Genomic DNA, 20,238 nt, shown 5'->3' with positions numbered 1-20,238 from the left:
TCAACGCTTGATTGCATAATTATGCTTTGAATAGTCTACGATTTGGTATATTACCGTCTGATAATAAACGAATAATTTTATGAGTTTTGTTTATAATGTATCATGACCCCGACTGCTTTAGTACGACCCCACAAGGGGCATAATTCAAACTATATTTAGCAGAGTATAAAATCGACATGAACACGCACTTTACTATGTTATTATCACGAAGCCGATAACTGGTACAGTAAATCGTAAAAACTCGGCAAAATCGGGGCGCGCTAAAAAACAAAAAAAAAGATGTTTTGGGTTCTAAATAATGATATAAACTAACAAATTGATAAATAAGGAGTTCACTTTTAAAAGTATGTCAAATTTTATCCAAAAATATCAAGAAATGAGGAATTACGAAAAGAAAACGTTAAATTTTAGCCGATAACTGGTACAGTGCCAGTATGGTTTCACAGCAATATGTAGAAAGTCACTTGTCTTAAGGTCATCGATATGTCAATTTCATAATCAACTTTGACGTCACAATCTGCATTCCATTCGATAGTTCCAAGGGAATGTGTCATAATGTACGTTAAAAGTAAATTTTATTGAAACAGTAATAAAATCACCACTCGTTTTTTTTTTTACATAGATGCTGTCATTACTGATAGCGGTGAATTAATCATTCTTATCTTCTGTAGTATCAAATAATCAGCAGTTTTGAAGCTTCATTTAAAGTAGATAACTACCGTTATTTATTAACAATTGGTTTAGAGACTCTCCCTGCTATGTGTAAACAACTAAATGAAGAGATTTTAATGCATGTAAATAAAAGCTTAGCACAGATATAAGATCAATAAATTTTGGAATATTTTACGTAAAATTGGTAGAGAATATAAATACCCACATGAATTATGCTTGGGAAACCTATAGATTTACCTCAATTTTATGCAAACCATTTTTTATTAGTAAAAATGTGCCTTAGTTTGATGATTTCACAAAATGTTTTAACAAAATCGATAATAAAAGAAATATAGATTTGCAGCCCAAGCAAGAGATCATGACTGCAAAGTAAATATGACATCACAATAACGCATGAAATATGATGTTGAACATCTTTGTCATGTATGTAATAAAGATTTTTAGAAAAAAACTCCTGGTCTGAGTATTTATTTGTTGATTTCAACTATACCATTTTCCAGCCAATATATATTTTAGCCGTGGGACACATTAACATTGCTGCGACTGTTATACGTACAGTACATAAATGTTCAATTTTATATATATAATTACAACATTTGGTGAACACAACTTTTGGGAAAAAATTTTTTTAAAAACTTCCAAATTACCGGTAATTTGATAAAAAAGATTTTTTATGAAAAATTCACATAGATATAGCTGTAATTCTCTATCTGGATCGAGGTTTGTTTTCATGTATCACAAAATTTGTAAAAAAAAAAAATAAGGTACAATTTGGTGATGTTTTGTTAATTTGCATCAGTCATTTTTGCAATTTAAAGATTTTCTAGTAAAGCAATAACAGATATTACATTTTTGCGTTTTGTATTTTTGCCATGAACAAATGATCACTGTAAAACTTAGATCATTGCAAATTTAACTCATATGCAGAATATTAAGTTGTATGATTTTTTTCTGCAAATGTTCACAACATTCATGAAAATACCAAAGAGAGCATTTTAATATAAAAGTTGAATAAAAGGATAAAATATAATTAACTATAACTTTATGACTTACATGAAACAAAATCAAAAATTAAATCATATATAAAGTTTTTATTATATATTCTCTATACATATATACTAAATGTTTAATTTTGTTGATGGCCAGAAATAAGGCCATTGCAAGTTTTTTCTTTGTTTAGCGTCTACCCAAAACTCAAAAACCTATCTTTCTATCAGGAAAAAAAACCACAAACCTTAGGAAAAAAAACACAACTTTAAAAGTTCAACAAAGTAAAATTTGTTATACCGGTATATTTTGAAGTATTTTCTTCATTTTGTAACAAAAATAACAAATACCTATATATGATTTCCATTTTGAATGTTGTTATATTTGATTTCTGATCCGGATTTAAAAATGCGATCCTGAGTCCGACATATGAAAAAGCGATCTAATTTTATGAACAACAATTGTGTGTGGTTTTTTTTTAATTTTTACATCTCAAAACCAATTAATCCGTCCGCGGACGCTAAACATAGAAAAAACTTGTAATGGCCTAAGCTGAACTTAAAAGGGAAAAATACAATAAAATATGAAAAAAAACCAAAATCAGAGTGTATATTGGTGATTATTATTATTAGACTAAGCAGCTTTAAATATTCCAATTCAATATGATTCATAGAATTTTTTGGATGTGAATGGAATAGATGTTTAACCAAATTAAATACCGTTTTATTAAAAAACCTGTGTTAATTATTATGCAGTTACTGAGACTCGGAGTAACATTGTTTTATTTGGTATTTTTTTTAACTTATATAAAATACAGATACCAGTAGTAATTTATATATTTTATAGATGAAAAAAGTAACTAGTAATATAAAGAAATACTTACATTGTGCTAGCATAAAATTACACCTGTGAGCAATATTATCTGGTGATTATTCAAAATTCTAGTATAGAGCATATGCATATTATAGTCACTGTAATAAACAAGCATTCTGAGAGTATTGCATAAGCAATACACGTCCCCTACCGGGTTGTGAAAACATTGTGAAAACAATGCACTGTTATGCGGAATATCGAACCTGAACATTAAAAAATTGGTATATAATAAATTAATTTCCTCAAAAATATGTCAACCAGACGCTACAAAAGTGTAAACTTGATCTGTAGTTTGATATTTTGAAGCTGTTCAGCAAATTTCATATTATTCCTCAAACGCATATATAAAGAAAAAAAGTGTGGAAAACTGAAGTGGGACAGACAGACAGACGGACTGACGGATGCAGAGGAAAGCTATAGTCCCCTCCGGTGAAAACCGGTAGGGGACTAATAAGTATATAGATCTTTCTTTTATTATGTTAGGTTATGAAATATGCAAGCATAATTTTTAAATTACTTACTCAGCAATATTTATTTGAACATATTTGCATGTAGAATTTCATCGAAAACTGATAAAGAAAAAAAATTTTAGATGTAAAGATGAGAAAAACATAAAACATATCTTTCAAGTGTCAGAATGCAAGACTGAATGACAAAGGAATTAGAGGTCAAATGAGTATGTTAAAGTCATGCAGTGACTCCATAATGGCAAATATTTACTTTTGCAAATATGCTTCCTTATATGAACCTAGAGAATAGGGAAAACATTCAATTCTGTGTGAACGTTTTCGTGACGTCACAATGATAACCGCATGCGCTTATTGCTTGACGGTTGCAATATTGTAAAAGTAAAAACACAGTTATTTTAATGATTCTGAATGCTTTGTCAATCTCAAACGTAAATATAAGTAATAAATAGCAATGTTAAAAAGTTCACCGGGATATGAACTTGGTTGTTACGTGATCAAATCTTGTGAAGCCCGAATGATCATCGTGAAGCCCAAATGACAATGGTCATGAATACTAAATTCAAAATTTTAGTAATTAGTAATTTGTCCAACAGAAGAAAAACTCAGTTTACATTTAATTAGTATATTTGGGAAAACAAAAACAAAAGTCATTAATCATAATGTATTGACCATTAATTAGCATGCAGACTGATTATATTTAGTGATGATTAGTAGAATGTAGACATCTTTAATACTCATAATCCAGTATGTCAGTTATAATATAACTCTTATATCATGATGCAAGTGGTATTATCAGGCAGATGCATGCCATCATTGATTTTACTTGCAATACAAAAGTAACAAATTTGAAGTAAAAAGGATTTTGCATTCTAACAAAAACTTCATCTTACTCCTGTACAGTCCTTCTAGTGTGTCTCTTAATAATGCCAGCTTGCAGTCAAATGTTTCGTTTCCACTCAATCATACTGTATATATGCATCTCACCGATGTTTAATGAGCAAGCGTATGTTTATTAAGACCATTTCACAATACACTTACAGTACTTATAATTATAGATCTTATTTTTTATTTTCATAGGTTGACTATAATGTACATAGTCAATAAACGGTACTGCTATATATTCTATATCTTTTTTACTTTGATGAAGTAATGTTGTTACCATCGTTGTTGAATTGCAGTATGTTAACATTTTCTATCTGTATATTTATGGGTTGGCCATTGGGGAGTGGTTGTGTGGAGGTATAACTCAGGTCTGTTCGGTGGGTCACTGGACAACTTTTCTTTAGAGGATCATTCTCAGACTCCATTTGATCAGGGTAAGGTTCCTCAGTTGTGGTATCATTCAGTTTGAGACGCACCAGTCTTTCCCTGACCTGTACATCCACTTTGCTACGAATGATTTCCTCTTGATGATTTTGAATCTCATCAATTATTGCCTTGAGCTCTTTTATTTCTTCTTTCTGTTGAAGAATGACCTTTTGCATGCTGTCATTTTTTTTCCCATACCTTTGAGCAAGATCGGTTTTCACCTTCTGCTCAGAGTTCATTCTAAAAGCATGAAGTGTTTCTGTTAAAGGTTTTTCCCTCATTTTTAGAAGTTGTCTTGTTTTTGCAAGTTCGTTCACCATTGCATTCATATTTTTATCCTCCTCATTATCCAGTGTGGCACTCGAACCAAGCACTAAACTTCCCATCTTGGCAGACAAATGGTCATATACTTTAACTTTCTGCTCTAACTCACTGATATGAGTGTCTTGTTTAGTGTCTTCTGGGACAACTCGTTGTTTACAGTTCAATTTTCTTAATTGAATCCTCATCTTATTGACATAGTGTTCATTTGCTCTTTTCTCCAAAATAAGAGCTTCAGTTAATGCCTGAAACCCCCCAGGTTTATTCTTCATTATTTCCAGCAGCTTTGAATTTTGTTTGCATCCATCACGGATTTGCTATAAAATCATAAAAAAAACCAAAATACACAAATTCCCATGTATGCTTTGTTGAATTTAACTATAAAAGCATAGAAAGTTGAAAGTTTTGTTTATATATAATAATGTGATTTTAAGGACTCCAAGGCAGAGTCTAATTTAAGTGGACTTGGCTTTATGTAGATTCATTTTTTATGCAGCCATTGCTTGGTTTCAGATTATCATTTTCTAATTTAAGCCAATGTTAATATTGTAATAAGCTTAATTTAATTGAAGAGGTTATTTTAATCTCCTGACCAAGCAAGATGGTGAACAACTTTAAATTCCACCGTTCCATATATTTGAAAAAAAAATTAAATTCCTAGGAACAGTTTTAATAAATATGGGAATTAAAAACATTAAAAAGTAAGGTCACATAAAAATGATATTTAGATTCTCATTTTGATTTGCAAAAAGTATGGGTGGATTTTATTTTTTATTTTCATAAAACATCTTTTTCACCGTTTATGTTCTATAAACAAACTGCTCTATTCTTCTAAATTGTTTATGCTAATATATGAGTACAGAAACCAAATTGAATATGTAATCTTTTAATTCCATTTTATTTCAACTAATATAAACTATAAATGCATGAAGGCATTTGTCTCCTTATGATAGCAAACATGATGATGTCTGGAATCAAACGATGATCCACATATTAAGCAGTCATAAATAAAATACATCGGGATGAGAATCTAAAGATTAAGTTAATGTGGCCTAAACTCCCATTGTTTGGGGCAGTCGTCAAAGTTTGATGGTGTGATGTGCCAAAGTCCAATGGTCAACACAAAAAATTGCACCAAAGCTGGATGATTCTATGAATTGGGTAATTGTCATGGTGCATGAAATTCGTAAGACATTTTTACAACATGTTGTCACCTAATTACTTACAATAAAGCTACAATTCTGAAAATCTTTGAAACATCATCGGCAGCCCCATAGAATAAAGAAGAATAGTTTGTTTATGATCTGCACTTGGATTTTTTCTGGCAAGTAAAGAATTGATATAAGTAGTAAATTGTCTGATCATTATTTAGGGTATAAAATTAATGTTGCTAAGGACTGAATGAATTATGAAATAAGTTTGATTAATGGTTGTTCCATAATTGAAGTTTACACCATAAATTGCAAGTTTTGTGTATGTTATGCACACATTTAAATGTACAGTACCGATCAGACCCAACCAAACAAAGTAGACCCTAACTAAACCTTGGGTCTACTTTTGGGGTTTACACAGGGTTTACACAGGGTTTACTAGTCTAGAGCAGACCCAAAGTTAACCCAGAGTAAACCTTGATAAGAAGTAAACCCCGGAAAGAAAACGCTACATGTGTATTTGGAATGTACAAGGAGTGGAAATTACAGACTGTAAGATGAAAAGAATAAAAGATGGGTCTGCCTCACTTTTAATGTTTTTAAAGTGGACCTCAAAAGCAAACTCCGAGTAGTTCCCAAAGTAAACCCTGAGTGGACCCAAAGTAAATCCTGAGAGGACCCAAATTTTAAAAAGCAAACCCTGACTATTCCCAAGTAAACCCGGTGTCATATAATATTTTGAACCCCTGCAATATATTATACCCAGGTTCAAAATATCGCGCCAATACATTGAAACACACACCACCCCCCCCCCCCCCCCACCCCCCCCCCCCCCCCACCCCCCCTTCAATTTTGAACCCCGCGATATATTGAACCCAGGTTCAAAATATCACTGCGATATATTGAACCCCCCCTAAAATATTGAGCCCGAGGTTCAATATTTTATGGCCGCGATATTTTGAACCCCTCTCTACATTTCATTGTTATTGGATAGGGGGTTCAAAATATTATGGCCGCGATATATTGAATCCCCTACCTATTACTAATTCCCATTGGAGAGGGGGTTCAAAATATTATGACCGCGATATTTTGACACCCCCCCCCCCCCCCCCCCCCCTTATTTTTTATTGCTATTGGAGAGGGGGTTCAAAATATTATGGCTTTGATATATTGAACCCCCTACCTATTTCCAATTCCCAAAGGAGAGGGGGTTCAAAATATTGTGGCCGCGATATTTTAAACCCCCCTATATTTTTCATTGCTATTTGAGAGGGAGTTCAAAATATTATGGCAGCGATATATTGAATATATAGAGGCCCATAGGATATGGCTGCAATATTTTGATCCCCCTCTATTTTTCATTGCTATTTGAGAGGGAGTTCAAAATATTATGGCTGTAATATATTAAACCCCCTACTTATTTCCAATTCCCATTGGAGAGGGGGTTCAAAATATTATGGTCGCGATATTTTGACCCTCTTCCCCTCTATTTTTCAGTGCTAATGGAGAGGGGGTTCAAAATATTATGGCTTTGATATATTGAACCCCCTACCTATTTCCAATTCCCATTAGAGAGGGGGTTCAAAATATTATGGCAGCTATATGTTGAACCCCTCTCCTTTTTCCGATTCCCTTTGGAGAGGGGGTTCACAATATTATGGCTGCGATATTTTAAACTCCCCTCCTATTTCCAATTCTCGTGGAAATCTCAAATAGCAATGAAAAATACAGGGGGGTTCAAAATATTATGGCCATATCCTATGGCCCTCTATATTCATATATCGCTATAATATATATAATATATAATATTTTGAACCCCCTCTCCATTAGCACTGAAAAATAGAGGGAGTTTGAAAATATCGCGGCCAAAATATTTTGAACCCCCTCTTCTATGGGAATTGGAAATAGGTATGGGGTTCAATTTATCACAGCCATAATATTGTAAACCCCCTCTCTAAAAGGAATTGGAAATAGGAGAGGGGTTCAATATATCATGGCCATAATATTTTGAACCCCCTCTCCAATAACAATGAAAAATAGAGGGGGGCTGAAAATATTGCGGCCATAATATTTTGAATCCCCTTTCCAATAGCAATGAAAATTAGAGGAGGTTTGAAAATATCGCGGCCATAATATTTTGAACCCCCATTCCAAAGGGAATTGGAAATAGGAGGGGGGTTCAAAATATCGCCGCCATAATATTTTGAACCCCCATTCCAAAGGGAATTGGAAATAGTAGGGGGTTCAATATATCGCAGCGATAAAATTTTGAACCCCCTCTCTAATAGCAATGAAAATAAGGGGGGGGGGGTTTCAAAATATCGCAGCCCTAATGAGAACCCCTCTCCAATAGCAATGAAAAATGGAGGGGGGGGGGGTTCAAAATATCGCGGCCATGATTACTTGAACCCCTCTCCAAATGGAATTGGAAATAGGAGAGGGGTTCAATATATCGCAGCCTTAATATTTTGAACCCCCTCTCCAATAGCAATGAAAATTAGAGGGGGTTTGAAAATATCGCGGCCATAATATTTTGAACCCCCAATCCAAAGGGAATTGGAAATAGAAGGGGGGGGGGGGTCAAAATATCGCCGCCATAATATTTTGATCCCCCATTCCAGAGGAAATTGGAAATAGTAGGGGGTTCAATATATCGCAGTGATGAAATTTTGAACCCCCTCTCCAATAGCAATGAAAATAAGAGGGGGGTTCAAAATATCGCAGCCATAATATTGTGAACACCCTCTCCAATAGCAATGAAAAATAAGGGAGGGGGGGGGGGTCAAAATATCGCAGCCATAAGAACTTGAACCCCCTCTCCAAAGGGAATTGGATATAGGAGAGGGATTCATTATATTGTGGCCATAATATTGTGAACCCCCTCTCCAATAGCAGAGAAAAATACAGGGGGGTTCAAAATATTGCGGCCATAATATCTTGAACCCCCTCTCTAATAGCAATAGCACTGAAAATTAGAGGGGGGATCAAAATATTGCGGCCATAATATTTTGAGCCCCCCTCTCCAATAGCAATGTAAAATAGAGGGGAAATCAAAATATCGCTGCCATAATATTTTGAACCCCCTCACCAAAGGGAATTGAAAATAGGAGGGGGTTAAGAATATAATACATACATAATATTGTGAACCCCCCTCTCCAGAGGGAATTGGAAATAGTAGGAAGTTCATTATAACGCAGCCATAATATTTGATTTTTTGAATCCCCTCTCCAATAGCAATGAAAAATAGAGGTGGTTTCAGAATATCGTGCCCATAATATAATGAACCTGGGGTTCAATATTTTATGGGGGGAGGGTTCAATATATCGCAGCGATATTTTGAACCCGGGTTCATAATATAGCATAATATATTGAACCTTGTTCAATATTTCGCGGTATCAAAATATTATATGACACCGGGTTCAATATATTACAGCCACAATATATTGAAACCTCCTCTGCTTGTCAATTGCTATAGGAGAGAGGGGGTTCAAAATATTATGGCCGCGATATATTGAACCCCCTCCCCCATACATGCCAAGTTTTCCGATTCAGTCGGGATTTTCCCGATTTAGCAAATACATCCCGATTTCCCGATCGGGATTTTAAAAAATCCGTATTTTCTGTAATTGTAACTGTAATTCAACTTGATAAATGGTTACATCAGATATTGTCACGCAATGCATTGCTATATTAGTCATAATGTATAGCAGTACTTTCAACTTCAGGGGTGAGATATGCAATAATGCAAACTACTAGCGTAAATGAATTGGTGAAAGGAGGAAAACTAGATTAAATCATTGCTAATGTTGCAGCATTTTTGTGCATAACAGATATTTTTATATAAGATGCTTTTCTTATTAGTTAATATTTTCAAAGATTTGAACAAAGTCAAATGTGTGCTATGCTTCCATATTGCTTGGTTTTTGAACTGCAAAAAACCAATGATGCTGACATAATGTGATATACTGGTATCACGACAAATGTTGATTTTTCAACACCATTGGACTTTGGCGTACCCAGCCATTGTACTTCAATGAAAATAGTGTTATATAATTAATGCAGACCATCTGATTTTGACGTACATGTAGTCAATCATCGTACATGTACTTTGGCATGACGTAATCTGAGAGATGAACCATTATATAAATAGTGCCTGTTTGTGTGGGTGCGTCGGTTGACAATTATGGTTTTCTCAGGATATCAATTTCAACAGTTTCCCTCCCATACAGGCACTATTTATTTTATTATACTGAATGTTTTAATTGTAAAGAAAAACTACTATGAACTTTTCGCACATAATTTATGCGCATGTAACAATTTGTTGTCTTATCCTTTGCCATGTTTGTTGCTAATGCTGAGGGTAATAGAACGGATTATCAACTGTGTCTAAACCAATCAGATTTCAGTAATTTATATGAAAGTATAATAATACACTATACAGTATATAATTAGCGTACGGTAATTATCAGACTTTTATTGGCATTTTTTGTTAATTTAATTGTTAAAAAGCCCTCAGACTTTGACGCATTTTAGCACAACCATCAAACTTGGGCATGACCATCAGACTTGAGAGTCTTATACATGAATCCAAGATGCAGATAAATTACAGATCAGTGCTTGATCCACCTGGCACCTGTATTTTTTAAAGCAGACAACGAATATAGAGTAAATAATTTAATACCTGCAGGTCCAATTAAATTTGTGAAAATTAAATGTTTAGTTATAAAGCCTAGCTAGGAACCTCTTGATGCATACTGCATCGCAGATAAATATTAATTCCCATACCTTGATACTTCCTTCCTCCTTTTTAGATAGCATCTTCCATTTATAAAGTTTCCGTAGAATATTTGCAGATACTAACACCTTATTCATAATTTCTTTTGCACAGTAATTCAAGGCTGCTATCTCGTTGGGTTCCATTATTGGACTTAGAGAATAATTCTGCCTAAATAACACAATGGAATGACAAAAATTACCAATGGTTAGTTTTCCCAGATCATGTTTTATAACTTTTTATCATTTAATCATTCTCTTCTTAGAAGGTAAATATATGGTACTGTAAACATACTTCATTTGGCTGTGTAATCTATTTAGTGTTTTAGCGGCTTCCGCTAAATCAAGTACACCGTTAAATGCCATGCATAAATATATAAGAATGGTCGCACTCAGGAATATGCTATTTCAAATCCACGCCAACTTGTTCAAAAACTAATTTTCGCCAAATATCGTACACGCCAAATATAATACATTTACAATATATTGTCTCTTATACCAACATGTGGTCTTAAGCAATATTTTAAACATACTTTAACGTAATTTTTTTGCAATTAGCAATGCAAATCTATTGAAACTTATATGATAAATTGATAATTAAAATGTATGTACATGTATATTTGTTAAGCAGAAAATGACAGAAATTGACCATATCTAAAAGTGTTTTCAGTTTTCTAGAAAACATTGGTTACTAGTGGCAAACCCTGAAATGCCTCATCAATGCAAGTTCTCTTTTAACAAGAGGCCCATGGGCCACATTGCTCACCTGAACAAGAATAGCTTTAATAAAATCAGCTATACAAAATATCTGGACACTTGTTTAATAGCATTATTGTAGGCTTAAAAAAGCTTTGCTATATTGTAATTGTCAACAATATGGTGTGTCGATGTATCTATTTCGTAAATGTCCAATATGCAATGCCAACCCATGCACACATGGACAAAATTAAAATTTACGAAACCTTATTGCGCGTCGACGGGACACCTCAAAACATATTCCAAGAGATGATTTGTCTATTGTTGAAAATGGAGGAGGAGTTTGAGAAAGAAGGTTTTTTTTTGAAAAAACGTGATTTTTTACCAATTATCTGACCCCCAGGACTACCAAAGAATTTTGGAAACCTTTTTACAAAACAACATCAGACACCCCAAATCAAACTCCCAAGAGTTTAGTTTGCTGGTTTATAAGATGTAAGAGCAGTTTGCGAAAGTAAAACGTGATAGACTGACAGACAGATGGATGGACAGATGGAATAGGGTAACAACAATATACCTGAACTATCTTTAGAAAGTGCGGGTATAAAAATTAATATGTATCTTTATTTATCATGAATTTAATGTCACTTGTTTTTAAATGTAATGTAAAACGTCTGAGGAAAAATAAAAGCGCTTATGTGTTACAATTAGTGTTGTTATTATTAGCGCTGCGCTCTGCAGGTGCCCTATAGTGATCAGTCTGTCTGTCTGTCTGTCTGGCCATCAGAGATGGCTCGTCCAGAGCATATCTTCTCTCCCCTTGGCCAAATCTGGCTCATACTTCACCCACAGAGTGCCTTTGGGTAAAGGATGTGCAGTGACCTTGAACCATGTTTCTAGGTCTATGGTTAAGGTCATAGCAGAATTATAAATAAAATCCTTGTCCTGAGCTTATCTTCTCTCCCCTTAGTCCAATCTAGCTCATACCTAACACACATAGTGTCTATAGTCATAGGGTGTGCAGTGACCTTGAATAAAGTTTGTAGGTCAAGGGTCAAGGTCATATCAGACCGTGCAAATATCCTTTTTTTTTCAGAGCATATAAACTTTCAACTTAGCCCTTTTTGGCTCATACTTCTAATAAACAGAGCTAATATGGAAAATGTGTAGTGACCTTTAACCAATTTTTAAGGTCAAAAGTGAAGGTCATAGCAGAATTATATGAAAAATATTTGTCCGGAGCATATCTTCTCTCCCTTTTCTCTAATCTGGCTCATACTTCACTCACATAGTTCCTTTGATTAGAGTGTATGCAGTGACTTTATATGATGGTTGTAGAGTAAGTGTCGAGGTCATACAAATATAGTCTTCACTAAGTCCTTTTTGGCTGATATTTTTTTTAAACAAAGCTTTGGTTAATGGCATGCTGTGACCTTGAACCAAGTCAATGTGAAGCCATAGCAGATCTCTTTTTAATCAGTTTTAGACCATAGATTATTTCCCATTTAGTAAATCTGTTCAGATTCAACAAAAATGCCTTATGTAAGTGGTAACGAGATTGAATTAGGATATAGTGCTGCAATAATGTAGCCATCTCCCATTTTTGGGGGGAGAGGGCTATAACAACTCCATAGGATCTTCGTAATGGAGCAAGTGCTGGAGTGATTCACTCCCACAACGATTTTGGCTCAAATCATATATAAATGTCAATAACATTTGTATTTCTTACCTGAACTCAAACATTGTAGTTGTGGCATAAATTAATCCAAAAATATCAAGTATAGTCCATATATCGGTTATTTTTGTGTATGTCAACAAGGCAAGTTGAATTTGTCCGCCATGTTTACTGACCTTGATCGGTTTTATTTTGGGACAGCCAATGAGAATTTGGGAGTGGATCTGGAACTGAAGTATAGGAATTCCCCTGTTTCAAACATAATTAACATGGTAAATTTGAATTTTCCATAATATACCATTTCCCTTAATGATGTTTTAGTGATAGAACAAGGTAAGATCGGTTATTTACACTGACATTCACGTTATCAAGCTCATCAAAGCTTCAAGCTTAAATCTAATAAAACCGTGAGAATGGTCATGGCTGCTGAAAGAGACGACAGGTAAACATGCTGATGTGTTTTATCTGGTTTTGATTTATATATGGTTAGTTTGTTCAACTGAATTAAAAAATAATTTTATCTGAAGGAAGTCAAATATAAAAACGATCTTTTCAGACCGAAGTCAGTCGCATGAAAAAATTAATTTTGCACCATTACGGAGATTCTTTGGAATTGTAGCCCTCTCCAGTAAACATCAGATATAAAAAAAATCGTAGAGGGCTACATTATTTCAGCTAGAATTAGATGTTCTATGCCAGGTGAAAAATTTCGAAGTTATAGATCTAGGCCAAGCAAAATTCTCTGAAATTCTTTTCATCATATTGTCCACTATGTAAGTGTGGCCCTTTGAGATGGTCACCATCTCAATGTTGTCTAATTTTATTTTTGTGTGTGTGTATATATATATATATATATTCACACAAACACACACACCCTGAAATATGTGACTACACCAGTTGCAAGGTTCGTTTGGTATCCTTTATGAACAGTACGGTTTGCTTTTTGCACAGTTAAGGGTTCGAATTGTGAACAGTAGGGTTCGACTTGTGAACAGTATACTTGGTTTTTTTAACAGTACGGTTTGCTTCTTGCACTGTATGCTTTTCTAAAAATAGCTGTGTGCCTTGTGAATGGTTTGCATGCTTTAATAATGAAGTAGGCTTGATTTTTTTTTTCATTTGACAAGCCTTCTTTATTTTTCTATTCAAAGAGTTTTCCAAAGGAAAAATCTGGTTATTGAAATTATGAAAATGGCAGGTGGGTGGACAGTTGCTAAAAGTGTAACCCTATTGTACAGATAACTCCTACTATAGTTTGTAGCTCACCTGAGCTGAAAGTTCAAGTGAGCTTTTCTGATCACTTTTTGTCCGGCGTCTGTCTGTCCGTCTGTAAACTTTTTTATATTTTCGACTTCTTCTCCAGAACCACTTGGCCAATTTCAACCAAACTTGGCACAAAGCATCCTTAGGTGAAGAGAATTCAAATTTGTTAAAATGAAGGGCCCTGCCCTCTTTCAAAGGGAGATAATTAAGAATTATCAACAATTTGTTGGTATCTTTAAAAAAATCTTCTTCTCAAAAACCAATTGGCCAGAAAAGCTGTATTTTGCATGGAAATATCCTCAACGCAGTACAGCTAAGGCGGCCAATAAAAATATCGGCAGATTTTTGTGATGAAATCATGTATACTTAAGTTCAACTATATCCTTTGTAAAATCAATAACAGTCACTCAAATGATATATATATATATATATATATATATACACACACACACACACACACAATATTTTATGTTCATAGTGGTCAAGTGATATGGCAGTCGCATGGTACAAGCAGATGGTTTTGTGGTTTTGAGGTCATTAAAAAAATTTAATATTGCAAGGGCATAATCATGTCAAAATTCACAACTGAATTACAAAATAACTTGATGTTATATCAAAGATTTTGAAAAACGTTGCTAACTTTTTATGATTAGATTATTTTTAGTAGAAACCATAATTTATAATGCATATGTTGAATAATTTTGAAGGTCACAGGGTTAATTTTATTAAAAAAAATAATTAATTTGTAAGATTTTACAAGGATCTTAGAAGTTTTTAAGTTACATAGCATATTTCAAATTCCCATGCAAAGTTTGTTAAAATCAGGTAAGTGTATGCCCTTGCAATTAAGTGATTTATTTAGGTACTCGGCTTTGAGATAAATGATATTTTATACAAAACCGAGGTTGCCTCTTTATACAACGCATACTTATAACAAAATGAAAATAAGACTATATAGGTTGCATTCTACTAATAATAATGTTAAACAGAATATTCATTTATAATTTTCCGTTAATCTATGACATTTATTTTTCTTCGCTAAAAAATTGCATGATAGCCTTCAATGACTTAACTTGATGCGTCATTTTGAAGCATATGACGTCATATTTTGTAGTACAGCGAGAACGACATCTCGCTTATCTTTTAATGTGTACGATTATTAACGGACATCAAAATTGCAAGTAATAGCATTTGTTGTTTTCAATTAAAAGATTAGTATGAATTAGTTTTGCTAATAAATAAATTGATAAGTACTTTCGAGGTTTGTAATATAATGTGATGTCATAATGCACATTTCCCTACTTTTTGACTGAACGGAATTTATTGACAGCCTTAACTGTGCTGCTAAGTAGTGTAGATTCAAGTTTGTTCAAAATCCCTGGGGGTATGGTGGGGCCACAATTGGGGGTCAAATTTTTTTTACATAGCAATATAGAGTGAAAACTCTTTAAAAATCTTCTTCTCAAGAACCAATTGGCCAGAAAAGCTGTAACTTGTGTGGAAGCATCCTCAGGTAGTGCAAATTCAAGTTTGTTCAAATCATGATCCCCAGGGGTACAATGGGGCCACAATTGGGGGTCAAATTTTTACATAGGAATATAAAGAGAAAGCATCCTCAGGTAGTGTAGATTCCAGTTTGTAGAAATCATGATCCCCAGGATTATGGTGGGGCCACACAAGGGGTTCAAATTTTGATATAGGTTAATATTTATATGAACAGTTGTTTAAGATCATTTTGACAATGGCAATGGTCAATATTTGATATAACTAGTATGTAATCATTTAGTTACAAAAGGTGCCCAACATGTAGAAAATTTTGAGAATTTTTAAAAACAGGATCAATTTTGCCCATTCTTTGTCCCGATAGTTTGTATATGACTTCATAAAGCTGATTTATTATGTCTAGTGTTGCTCAGGTGAGCGATGTGGCCCATGGGCCTCTTGTTAAGATAGGAAGTTGATATTGTGCAGATCATTTGTACATGTATCAGAAATATGCATATTACTTTGATTTAGAATTTTGAAAATTATTGAAAAAAATACCAGCTGTTAAACTTGGTCATTTTCTCAAAGAAAAGAGATATGCATATTACTTTGATTTTGATTTTTAAGTCTTCCAAACGAAGTTTGGGGACTTATTGTTTTTGTACGGTTCTTATTATTATTATTATTCTTTTTCTTCTTCTTTCCCGCTCTGAACTTGTCCATCGCGTTTCTCAGAGATGGCTGAACAGAATTGTACAAAACTCTAGTTAATATTTTTTTTGTTTAAATACCAGCTGTTGAGCTTTCTAGTCATTTTCTCACATAATATACCAGAGATGTGCATATAACTTGGATTTTAATTTTTGACAATTTATGAAGAAAATAAAAGCTGTTGAACTTAGTTATTTTCTCCCAGAATATTGCATATACATGTAGGGTACTCCTGTTGTATAGATAACTCCTCCTATAGTTTTAAAAAGAGGAAGTTGATGTTCTGCAGATCAATTGTACATATATCAGAGATGTGCATATTTATTGGATTTTGATTTTTGATAATTTATTATGAAGAATTTGTTATGATTTTGACCAAAGGTCATTTGGGCAAGTTCAAGGTCACAAAAAAAGTGCAAAATTTATTTCTGGTCCATATCTTTTTTATGGAGAAACATTGGAAGATCATACTTCACACAGAGATTGCTTTAGACTCGAGGGTTTGTCATGATTTTGATCAAAGGTCATTTGGGCAAGTTCAAGGTCACTGGAAGGAAAAGTGCAAAAGTTTGTGTCCAGTTTATAACTTTCATTGGAGAAACATTTGAAATTTTTACTTCACACAAAGATTACTTATGACCTGTGGGTGTGTCATGATTTTGACCGAAGGTCATTTGGGCAAGTTCAAGATCGCTGGAGGGAAAATTGCAAAATTTCTGTCTGGTCCATATTTTTTTTTTATGGAGAAACATTAAAAGGTTTTACTTATCATAAGGATTGCTTTTGACCTGAGGGTGTGTCATGAACTTGACCCAGGGTCAGTTGTGCAGGTTCAAGGTCTTTGTTAAAAAGGATGCATAATTCCTGCCTAGGTCATATCTTGTTATGGAAAATGATCAGAGGCTATAATTTGACAAAAAGATTGCTTGTGACCTGTAAATATGTCCTGCCTTGAGCATTGAGCATTTTGCAAATTCAAGTTTGCTATTATAAAGAAAAAAGGATCATTTATTACTTTTAATGGAGAAATATTTGAGTTATTATATTTCAGGGGAGGGGGAATCAAGTGTGAGCTTGCTCACACTAATTTGGTTAATTTTGTACAAATTAACATCATTCTTGTAGATAATGTACCTTTAATTCTAAAGATGGCAATAGAAATCAAATCATAAGGTTTTGTGTATGTTGTATGAGTATTGTGGAAACTCAGAGAACTAATGCTTTGCTGTTTATAAGGAGTAACTGCCCTTATATACCTAATTATATATAGTTACATTATCTCATTATGTAAATGCATGACATTGAATTTGTCGTTGTGATTTAAAGCGCTGCGATAAAATCAAATAGGGTCATGCAGATAAAAGGATTTATTAATTTTGATTGAAACAATTAGATGTACATATAATACATGTATGTAAGATGTATTTTTAAAAGTCATGGCATTTTTATGACATCAGGTATATTAATAGACATATCAGATGATAACTGTGGTACATGTTTATACATGTATTGAAAATATGTGCATAAAAACAAAATTTGAAATTAATGAATTTTCATGAAATTTTTAAGTACATTTGTACTAAAGAATATAATATATAAAACAAGATATTCAACAAATGTATTCATTTTTCTCATCCTCGTAGGAAACTTGTTGAACTTGTGATTTTTTTTTTTTCGAAAAGCCCAAACACTGCCCTAAAAACATAATTAACTGGTATAATTCTTCTTTTTTTCCTTTGGTACAAAGAAATATTTACATTTCCAATGTATTTGTCTATGATGGCACTACCAATCAATTTTGTAATGTATTAGCCAATACATTTCATTAATGACTCTTTCAATGTTTAATGGTACAATTGCTGAAAAGTATATTAAGATATTTGATAAGAAATCATTTTTTGAATATAATAAGATGATTAATTGGGGCCGGGAGTGATCAAATCTGTCATGATGATGAAGTCCTTTATTGGATTTGATCACCCAAATGAATTTGATCACCTTATAAAACTAATAGAATGATTCCCTGATTATTCCATAAAAAGATTAGAAAGTTGAGGAGGCTGGGTGGTCAACTTTCAAAATTTTAGCTTTAAAAATTATTAGTTTCCTATATTTTTATAAAGAGCTCTTCTTCTTATAGGAGAATTAAAGTCTTAAAATGGCCACGGCCACCGACCTGTCTTAATGTTAAATTGTATTAAATTCATCAGCATCAAAAACTTACCCAATTGCCTTCTTGATACTATAAAGTTGTCACCAATATTTAACAACTGTATCATGCAGGTATGAACAAATCTCTATATGAATAGTATTTTTAGGAGAAGGGGATTTGAACTGACTTGTAGGATATATATAGATATACATACTATTTAATTATTTTAAATTCCTGGTTATAAATGAATTGAATAACTGGATCACATCCAATTAGGGGTTCTTTTCAGGTTTATAATTTACAAGAGGCCCATGGGGCCACATCGCTCACCTGAGCAACAATGGGCGTTCAAAAGATATTGTGCCATATGGTCCCTCGGTAGAATAACAAAAAATAAATATTGTATTCGAATTTTACACTTATTTTTGCATACACGTATATAATCTTTGACATTGTACCTTCATTAAATACTATTTTTTACCAGAATAAGAAAATCCTACGCAAGATATAAAACTAAACATTTGGTAGGGGTACACTGATAATTAATTGTTTACTTCCAATTCCCTATATTTCGTTCTGCCCCCCCCCCCCCCCCAACTTTGTAAAGCAACCAAAATATATGAGAGCATATAATAGGTACATTTTTTTCATCAACTACTTACTAGTTATTGTATTTTTAAAAAAATATAATAGTTATTGTTTTTTATTTAAAAAATCCTACATGTATAGATGTGAAGAAGAAAATTGTACCTCAATGTGCTCAATTCCTCAAATTAAAAACATTCAAAAAGAAGAAAAAGAAGATGGGGGTATAAGATGGCGCAAATGCCCATTCGGTTTAGTAGTGAAATACAATTTTGAATTTATTTTTCCCCAATTAAATCTATTCAAATATATTATAATACAACTTTGCAAAAGCAAAATTTCTAACTATAGTCAGTTTTTAATATATTTAACAAAAAATAAGAAGAAAAAATATTGTCGGAAATTTTGGTGGTATCGAACCCGTAACATAAAAACCCTAGGTATATACGGTTAGCTTATGCCAGGTACTCTAACCACTGAGCCATTTCAGACACAACAAAGGCGGCTTTTTAAATATTATGTGTGACTAAGGTCACGAATTACCGGACTTGTATCATTTTTTCAATACGTTCAGTTGTTGGGATACAAAATGATAATTTTAATGTATAGTGGGTCATCTCTCCACGTTTTTGTTGATTGAAATCGGTTTGTTTTCCATTAGACCTTAATTAGACTATGAGAAAAATATTGAACACAGACCCACTCTATAAAAGAAAATGCCTTGAAGTTCTAAAAAATGACAATATTTGCAGGTTTTGATATGTATACGCCTGTTTGAGTCAACATATTCCAAGTATTGAACATACCTACAGGTTACAAATCAATGATTCGTTAAATATATATTGTTTTAAATGATTTTAAAAAAAACCATCAGATTTGTTGATACTTTAATTTTTTAGTAGCCTGTCCGACCGCGTATGGGCATTTTACCCGCCTTATCCACCCATCTTCTATATTTGTCTTCTCCATTATAATTAAATGACTGTTATTTACTTCGCGTACAAACCAGGATAATTTTCCGCTGTGATATTTTCTTAGGAATAGCGATAATTACTTTATCCCCGCAACAGAAATGTTTCAGAACTATGGAAAGTGTTTTAAAGATGTTGTTTTTAT

General features: G+C 33.3%; 2 protein-coding genes across 2 annotated transcripts in view; one reads left to right on the top strand and one right to left on the bottom strand.

Moving 5' to 3' along the window:
* The window catches only part of LOC105328942 (coiled-coil domain-containing protein 73), a 131,031-nt gene that overhangs the window by 46,938 nt on the left and 63,855 nt on the right, over nt 1-20,238 (top strand). The window lies entirely within an intron of this gene.
* LOC105324583 (myosin-6) lies at nt 1,926-18,679 on the bottom strand. Its single transcript, XM_066085958.1, has 3 exons — nt 18,610-18,679; nt 10,568-10,727; nt 1,926-4,948 (listed from the first exon to the last, which is right to left on the bottom strand). The coding sequence occupies exons 2-3, from the start codon at nt 10,700-10,702 to the stop codon at nt 4,136-4,138; spliced, it is 948 nt and encodes a 315-aa protein (XP_065942030.1). The 5' UTR covers nt 10,703-10,727; nt 18,610-18,679; the 3' UTR covers nt 1,926-4,135.

The sequence above is a fragment of the Magallana gigas genome, chromosome 5 (assembly GCF_963853765.1).
Source record: "Magallana gigas chromosome 5, xbMagGiga1.1, whole genome shotgun sequence".
NCBI lineage: Eukaryota > Metazoa > Mollusca > Bivalvia > Ostreida > Ostreidae > Magallana > Magallana gigas.
Note: the sequence above shows the minus strand (reverse complement) of the source record. Positions and strands in the feature narration are given on the sequence as shown.